General features: G+C 41.3%; 1 protein-coding gene across 1 annotated transcript; it reads right to left on the bottom strand.

Annotated features, from left to right (window-relative positions):
• Positions 1-2,267: 2,267 nt before the first annotated feature.
• Positions 2,268-8,172, bottom strand: LOC134394891 (large ribosomal subunit protein uL15-like). Its single transcript, XM_063120710.1, has 4 exons — positions 8,073-8,172; positions 6,949-7,024; positions 4,542-4,716; positions 2,268-2,438 (listed from the first exon to the last, which is right to left on the bottom strand). The coding sequence occupies exons 2-4, from the start codon at positions 6,978-6,980 to the stop codon at positions 2,310-2,312; spliced, it is 336 nt and encodes a 111-aa protein (XP_062976780.1). The 5' UTR covers positions 6,981-7,024; positions 8,073-8,172; the 3' UTR covers positions 2,268-2,309.
• Positions 8,173-9,293: the final 1,121 nt, after the last annotated feature.

Consider the following 9,293-nt stretch of genomic DNA (forward strand, 5'->3'; position numbering starts at 1 on the left):
TATATGGGAAACCTGCTGAAATTTCCTCTTCCTCACAGCAGTTAAAGCTGCAGGTGCCCTGCCCTCTTCTAAATCTGGTCACTCTAGTACAGCTCCTGCACCTTTAACTGTTGTGATGAAGGAGGAATTTCACCAGGTTCTCCATATATACAAATGATACCTGCTAAAATTCCCTTTTCTATGCAACTGTTAAAGATACAGGAGCCCTGTCCTCCTTTTCATAGGGTCACCCTACTCTGATAGGATGGGTTAGCAGGTTTCTGAAACAGGAATCCTTTTCTGATTCTGTTTTTCAGGTCAAGCAGGGAAAATATTCAGTGTTATTTAACCCCAATGAAAAGGCTTAGTTTGCCCTTCAAAACTTGAATGTAGAGATAGCAAAACACTTATATGGTATCCTCCATCCTTCCTCCTGTTTTGGTACAAGTCCAAACAGCACTATGTGAGCAGTAAACCCTTTTTACTGAGAAATTCAAGAATTTACCAACTTCTGTGTCCAGTTGGCTATCTTGCATTTCCCTAAACACAACTCCATTTTGTCATAACACTAATTGAAGTGATAGTAATTTTAGAGCTCAATTGCACTGCTGTGTTGATTTGTTTTATATTTAACCTTTCCTGAGTTTTGAAATACTTCTTTTAAATTTTGTTACAAGGTAAAGAAGAAACCTTGATGTGATATTCATGATGGCCTTTTCCTTGACAGGCTATAACAGGGTTACTTTGAAGGCTGATCTAATCGCGATAGCCCAGATATGCAGAAGGAAAAACCAGTTTTATAAGCGTTGCTGAACAACCCAAATGCAAAGTAGCCATTTATCCTCCTACTGAACTCATGGTAGAATATGTAGTGCTGATAACGATCAAATTTCCAATCTTTCGTCCGATCAAATGCTTCCATGTACAGTGTGGGACCATCTCTATCCATGGAGACGCTCCATTCAATTTAGAACACTTAAATGGCAAAAGGGGGATGAGCTAGCATGTTTGTCCCCATCCACCCCCCCCCTTGATATTTATTCTACCCAAATTAAAAATACCTAAATAGGGCTATAAAGAGTTTGGTATACACTCACAACTTTCTAAATACTTTTTTTGCGGAGGAGAGATCAACCCATTGATTTCAACTCCTGTAGCAAAGAATAAGACACAGGACACAATGGCATACGACTGTACATGCTTAAGTGGAAGGAATGTAAGACAGGTAAGAAGTCTGGCCAAAGGCATCTCCCAATCATTTTTAAGGGGCTTCCCAGTAGATACCCGTGGTGAATTTTGCATAAACCCTACAAGTAACTCTTTTACCTTTCATGAAATACTGTGTACTTATTAAAATGTCGCAGGAATTGTAACAGCTCATGCCTGCGAAAGCCAAAGTACGTGTTTTTAATGTGCATATGTTGATATCCTTTTCACAATGGCGATAGAGCCAATTCAGATCCACCCTCGAAACCTCTGGGTAACGTGCCACTGTTATGATTGCGTGAAACAAACTCCCTGTTTTCAGTACATCGACTACCATGCTGATAGAAGAAGTGGGCAGTGTGGCTGCTGAGAACGGGCTAGTGGCAAGTACTTGGCAGGACACTCGCGCTCCTGGGAAGTCCTGCATGTCCCCTTTCCAGCTACTTCTAAAATTCCACAGCCGTAGCTCACACACTTGGAGCCCAGCTCTCATTTGTTAAGTTAAAGCAGGTGCTTCCTCTGAACACACCTGTGAGGCTCAACATCAGACCGTGGCCTCTAGCCAGCATAGTGAGCAGTCACAATCCGGTTCTGGCCCAAGAAGTGTGCAGATGAGGCATCCTTGCTTGCCTGGGCACCAGGAAGGCTGGTGGAGTGGAGGTTGGGTGGGTTATGACTTGCAGCTCAGTTGGTATGGCAGGGGAGATACAGCTCTCAGACAAGCATGCCCTAGCTGGCTCAGTGCAAGTGGCATAAAGTAAGAAATCCTGTGGAATCGGCCAGTGGCTACGTAAAGCCAAGCAGGCTCACCTGCACCTCTAGCAGGAAAGCACAGGGAGAAGCAGGAGTAAGAGTAGCTCAGCCTCCTTCCTTCTGAGGGGTAGGGGAAAAGCAGGTCCAGGTCATCACCGATCCCCTTGCCCCAATCCAATACCATTTCTGCACGTGCTTGCTCCACTAGTATACACAGCTGTGGTTATGTGGAATTCTAGGCCCTGGAGATATTAACCTGTTGTAAGCGAGTTAGCAACAATGGAATTGGCAATCTTCTTCACTAGTTTATTAAAATGAGACCACAGACATCTGGAATAATGTTTATTAAAACCAAGTACATAGAGATGTCCTTATGCCACCAGCACGCAGGCTCCGCCAACTTCTTTTATTTTCTCTTCTGCTTTTCTGCTGAAGAATTTTGCTTTCACAATTACAGGCTGCTTGGGCAGTTTCCCCTTGCCCAGGACTTTATAATATCCCTGAAACAACAGCAAGAATTTAGCACAGACTCAGAAGCAAGCTCAAAGAGTATAGAATATATACATGCTCAGCCTTTTGCAACCAGCACTAGTAATTCAAACAAAATCTGCAGAGAATTCTTTGCGATAATGCCGTAAGTAACTTATGCCATATGGGGAAGGTTATCTGTAGAACTAGCTACACTATTAATCTTAACCATTAACCTGTACAATCTACAAAGGAAAAAGAACTGGAAAATAAATGTGCAATGGATCACATGTGCAGATTAAAATATGTGTCTGCTACCTCACAATATTCAAAAAGCACATGAGCATTCAACCCAGTTTTCTTTAGCTTTGCATTCTGTTGTCGTTTATTCGTTCAGTCGTTTCCGACTCTTCGTGACTTCATGGACCAGCCCACGCCAGAGCTTTCTGTCGGCTGTCGCCACCCCCAGCTTCCCCAAGGTCAAGTCTGTCACCTCCAGAATATTATCCATCCATCTTGCCCTTGGTCGGCCCCTCTTCCTTTTGCCTTCCACTTTCCCTAGAATCAGCCTCTTCTCCAGGGTATCCTGTCTTCTCATTATGTGGCCAAAGTACTTCAGTTTTGCCTTTAATACCATTCCCTCAAGTGAGCAGTCTGGCTTTATTTCCTGGAGTATGGACTGGTTTGATCTTCTTGCAGTCCAAGGCACTCTCAGAATTTTCCTCCAACATCACAGTTCAAAAGCATCTATCTTCCTTCGCTCAGCTTTCCTTATGGTCCAGCTCTCGCAGCCATAGGTTACTATGGGGAATACTATTGCCTTAACTATGCGGACCTTTGTTGTCAGTGTGGTGTCTCTGCTCTTAACTATTTTATCAAGATTTGTCATTGCTCTCCTCCCAAGAAGTAAACGTCTTCTGATTTCCTGGCTGCAGTCAGCGTCTGCAGTCATCTTTGCGCCCAGAAATACAAAGTCTGTCACTGCCTCCATGTTTTCTCCCTCTGTTTGCCAGTTATCAATCAAGCTAGTTGCCATAATCTTGTTTTTTTTGAGGTTTAACTGCAACCCGGCTTAATTGGGGGAGATGGGCCTATTAGCTACCTGTGGCTGACACAAGAGCAAACTAAATTAAAAGGCTGTTCCATATCATGTCTGAGTGAAATACTGACGATATAGATATTAATATCAAGAGGCAAAAGAACAGTCTGTATGTATACACCGTTTTTGCTCTCGGTCCAGTCTCTACAGACATACAATGAAGTATGACCACGTTTTCAGTATACTCAGAGTAACGGCACATGTTTTACACATTGGCCCAGTTCACATGACATGCAAACCGCCATGTTAAACAACCCTCACACAATCCCAAGTGGAGGAGTTAGAATGACACGCCGCAACCCTAGTGGGGCTGCCTATTCACAACGATGCCCAGCACGTGCTGCAGCTCATTGTGAGCTACAAAGCCCAAGGTGAGCCTGGCAAGAACCGGGTCATTTTGTCACTGCAGTGTTGCAGTTTCTCAATTAAGGAATCCCAAAGAAACTCAATTTACACAGGATGCTGATGTTTAGGAATGGGCATCGTCTTGATCTACTGGCACCAGCAGTTTCACATATCCCAAATAATATCAAGAGCTCTCACAACTGTTCCAGAAGATGTCCTCACGAGCTAACCAATGTTGCTGATACAGTTTGACTGTGGTGCAAAACTAGAGATCACAGTCAATCATACCTGGAATTTCTCTCCGAGAAACACAGCACACCATAACAATGACACATGTTATGATATTGCGCTAGTCTCGTTTACAGTAACATTTACATCACTCCCGCTCCACCTCTTCCTCAAATGTTTAAGTGCTGCTGCTACAAAGCATCATCGTAACACACAAACAGTGAAATACTATGGAGCTTGGACTCAAAAGAAACCGCATTTGTCTTGGGCCTGCAGCTTCAGCCTCAAGTTAACAATTGGACAGTAAAATTGACCAGGTTTGGGCAACCTGTTACCCAATAAAAACTTGTGTGGACCTAAATCTCAAGACTATCAGGAAACAAAGCGTAAAAACAGTATGTGTGTGTAAACTTGCATGATCAATAGAGTTTGGTTCAGAAGACAAAAGTTAAGTCACACTTACCGAGCGTACAACATCAATAACAGGGGCTAACCCGGCTGGATGCTTGGCATACTTGAGCCTTGTCTGCTCACTAACAAGTGTCCAGAGCTTATCTAGATTCACTGTGGGGCAGAAGTGTTGGTTTTTCTTCAGATGGTAATGTCTCATACCAACCTTTCCAAAATAACCAGGATGGCTGGAAAGAAAACAGGCAATAAGAAAAATCTTCACATGATTCATTTTCACATGAGCACTATGATCTGGTTTTTCACGATTTTCAAGAGTCATAAGAATGTCCTGCTGGATCAGACCAAGGGTCCATCTAGTCCAGCACTCTGTTCACACAGTGGCCAACAAGCTGTTGATCAGGGACCCACAAGCAGGACACGGTGCTCCCTATGACTCATTCGTTGGAAATGCACAGCGCTGGTTAAGAGCAGACGGTACAAAACAGATATTCCTCATCCAAATAACTGCTCAGTCAAGAACTCATTGTGGCCTCAGACAAACCACTATCTTTCAATACAGAATAAGAACACTAACTATCAATGAGATAGTGCCTACAAAGTGCTTTGAAAACACACGAAAGCATTATACAAGACATGAAAACTCTTTTCCCCACCCTGACATCCTTCTGTTACTAATTTAGTTGTTGATTGTTCTATTAGGAAAAGTCAGTTCTTACTCTCCAAGCACTACAACACACCGTAAGAACTGCTAGTACCTAGATGAGACTTTAGCTTCAGTCATTTGAAATTCTGCATCTGTGTTCTCATGCCAAACACTCAATTAAGTTAACAGATTAAAGGCTAATACACATGGTGTATTGATGCGTTTCATGGACTACAATAGATGATTGCTGTTCTACAATTTCAGAGTATACTTGAGATAAATATAGGGTATGAAAGATTTGGTCTTATTAATATAGTTCAGTCACTTTTTAGGATATTGTTGTGCACCTTAGAATGGAGGTGGAGAATGCAGTGCTGCAAAGTCCATCTACTATCAGCTGCAGCCCCTAATTGACTTTCTAGTGGGTCTACGGCCTGTTCATAGGAAAACAGTTCCCCACGCTGGCATAAGAACAAAGTGCACTAGAACACAAATGAAATGCTATTAGAACTGTGATGGAGGTTTCCTGGAAAAAACTAAATCTACTAAATCTATTTTTTTCAGGGAAACTAGCATATTTAACTAGTATTTAATAAAAACAACAGCCCAACCCTAAGAAGTATATCATGTTAATCTTAAGCCCAGTAGAAGTATCAATGCTTTCACCAAAACTATTTGAATTGAAACAAAATATTTGATTAAAGTAATATTTGAAAAATAAAATGCACTTAGTATGATATAAATTTTATATTCAAACGATTGTAACGCTTTATTTGGATGTTATTTTTTATAAGAATACTTGAAAGGCACTATTCTTAGGGATAGTGTGACCTGAAAAAGGAGTTAATTACAACTTCAAAAGTAAGAAGTTATTGCATCCATTGATATGAAACAATGTTTTATGAAACAATCCACTTTTAGAAATATAAACCTTTTCTCCAGGAAAAAGTGCAGTGAATTTTTTTCCCCATTCCGGAAAAAAATCTGTCATTCATCATTGGTATAGTATTCAATAAAGTAATTTATTCAAAAGTATCAAAACTGAGAAAGCTGCAGTTCTCTCAGTATATAGCGGGGAAAATAGCTCCTTTATTCAAATAAACTAAATATACTTCACAGACTTGAAATCTCACTGACTTTAGTAGGGCTTTACTGCCCTGATAAATTATTTATTTTTATTTATTTATTTTATTTATTTATTACATTTCTATACTGCCCAATAGCTAGAGCTCTCTGGGCGGCTCACAAAAATTAAAATCATTCAAGGTATAAAACAACAGTATAAAAGCATAATATAAAATACAATATAAAAGCTCAACCAGATAAAAACAGCAGCAATGCAAAATTACGAATTTAAAACACCAAGTTAAAATTTTTTATAGACTGTTAAAATGCTGGGAGAATAAAAAGGTCTCTAAAAGGTCTCACTTGGCCTCTAAAAGCATATAATGTAGGTGCCAAGCAAATCTCCTTAGGGAGCTCATTCCACAGCTGGGGTGCCACAGCAGAGAAGGCCCTCCTCCTAGTAGCCACCTGCCTCACTTCCTTTGGCAGGGGCTCGCGGAGAAGGACCCCTGAGGATGACCTTAGGGTCAGGGCAGGTACATATGGGAGGAGGCATTATATGCTTACTTCCCTTAAATGCAGTTCTCTCTTTCTCTCTCTTGTTCCTATGACTGCATGCACATACGGAAATCGTTACTAAACAATGTTGATTTATATTAACCAAGTCAGTTAGTTTTTGGCAGGAGGCAGTAAGGAAATAAAGGAATGAGGAGAGCAGACAAAAAAAGAAAAGAAAAAAGAGAGGACTTACTATTTATCAAAGTTAATTCTGTGGTGGTGCATGCCCCCAGCATTACCACGTCCTCCAGGATGTTTTCTATGTTTACCTAAAACGAACAAAATATGATTAAAAAAACCTCTGCAATTTATTTTAAACCATAGATTAAAGTAATAGAGCAATCCAAATTGGGGCATGAGGAGTAAAATGCTGGGCAGGATCTACACTACTGCTTTAAAGCGCTTTGTAACAGTTATAAAGCGCTTTAAAGCAGTAGTGTAGATCCGGCTCTAGTTTATCCATCACTTCCAAAGCACCAACCAGGGCAGGAGGGATTATATAGAATCATAGAATAGTAGAGTTGGAAGGGGCCTATAAGGCCATCGAGTCCGACCCTCTGCTCAATGCAGAAATCCACCTTAAAGCATCCCTGACAGATGGTTGTCCAGCTGTCTGTGTGTCCTGTCCTTTCCTTCCCCTTCCCCCAGCTCTAATTGTCCAGGGAGTGTGAAGTACACAAGTACGATCTGGTTAACAAGGCATCACTTAAGCAGCTACTGTAAATTTGGGGGGGGGGGGGCAGCCTGCCACACCCATTTTAGCTAAGCAATCCTTTCTGTTATTCGTATCTGCTGCTTATTATTATTATTATTTATTTATAATTCTTATCTGCTGCTCCTGTACAATAATCAACAATTTTATTAAGTGTTTTGTCTCAAAGGGTGATGCTAAAACCGCTTCTTAAAATTGCCTAGTTACGTTTTCCTGAAGAGTTTAATGCCCAGGTGAACAAGACAAACGTTGACTGAAGCAAACAGTGTGGCCCTTAGAGCAGTTCTTCTACATGGCATGCACATGGCATCTACATAGAAGCCTCAACTTCTATCTCACAAGCATAGCTGGAGTAGTTATGGAAAGGTAGCCCTTGCCAGCAGCCTAAATGCTATACAAGCCTGGACTACATTAGAGGAGTTTAAAAGCAATAAGAAGGGTGGAAAAAACTGGAAGTTGTAGGCATCATTAGCAAACCTAGTTTCTCTGGTGGTTTAAGTCACCTGATAAGCAAAACAGAAGATTCCAACATTTCAAGACATCATGAAGCAGCAATAGATTAAGCAGTGCAATAATCCTACAAGCAGGCTGCCCTCTATACATACCAATACGGCCATGGCCATGGCTGACATGACCCCGCAGTTTCCTGGTCTTTCTCAGTCTTGAAGGCTTAAGAAGAAGAAAAATATGTTAAACACACACAACATAACTATCAAAGCTTGGTGAAATGGGCTCATGCATAGCATGAAGTTTCAAAAGTCAACAAGTATTTTGAATGCATAGTGCTATTCTCCCAGCTCAATTTATGTTTAGGGACAAGAGACTCTCAATGTGCAGCCTCAACATTACCTTTTATGCACATGTTGGCATTTCTTTGTTGTGTTTTTAACTGTTTTTTAAGTTCAAAAGGCTCTTCAGTATTATTACATTTTTACCCTACCTTCAGATGGTGTACACTATTCTCCAACGCCCCAATTCTCACAACAATCCTGTGAGACAGGTTAGGTTGAGAGTGTGTGACTGGCCCAATGTGGCCTCATGAGGTCCATGGCTGTGTAGCATTCCAACCCAGGTCCCCCCAAGTTTGGGCCTGTTCAGAAGATACCTTAAACCTTGCTGGTTAAGGCTTTTGGTTAAGCAGTAGGGTTTAAGGTGACTTGTGCAATGCATTTTGCTAAACCCTTCTCACTCTCTAACCACAGTCAGACTGTCTGCAGCAGGGCTAACGGCTCTAACCATGGCTTAAGATGTTATATGCGACAGCATGGCTTGCGGTTAGTGCTAACCTCAGAGAACCATAGTTTCACTAACCACAGAGCCTGAAGTGTTGTCTGAACAGGCCCATAGACACTAATTACCCACACTGAGCTGGAAGGATAAGGATGTCTCTCTCAATTTAACCTATCGTAGAATTATTATGAGGATACAATTGGGGTGGGGAAGAAACACATTCAACTAACTTGATCTCCTAGAAGGAAGAGCAGGATATAAATAAAATAAATACACAATAAATAAGCAAGTCCATACTCTGCTATCTCAGACATATTTATAGTCATTTAAGGAGTAAGTGGGAGTGGTACACATATTATAAAGGTCACTTGACGAGATGCATTTGGTTACAGCTCCTTATTAACTGACCTGTGGGCAGGTAGATATACCAGGGTACTTCCGAGAACAGCTTAGCCCAGGAAATATCGCTCAGTACCATAATCAAGCTTGCTAGTCTTTTCATGTGAAAATCCATTCCTGGTTCCCCCTGCCTCCGAAGTACTCTTTTAAAGCAATGTAATGGGGGGGGGGGGGCATCTTGCTTGTTCTTAAGACAG

This window comes from Elgaria multicarinata, chromosome 1 (assembly GCF_023053635.1).
Source record: "Elgaria multicarinata webbii isolate HBS135686 ecotype San Diego chromosome 1, rElgMul1.1.pri, whole genome shotgun sequence".
NCBI classification, from domain to species: Eukaryota; Metazoa; Chordata; class Lepidosauria; order Squamata; family Anguidae; genus Elgaria; species Elgaria multicarinata.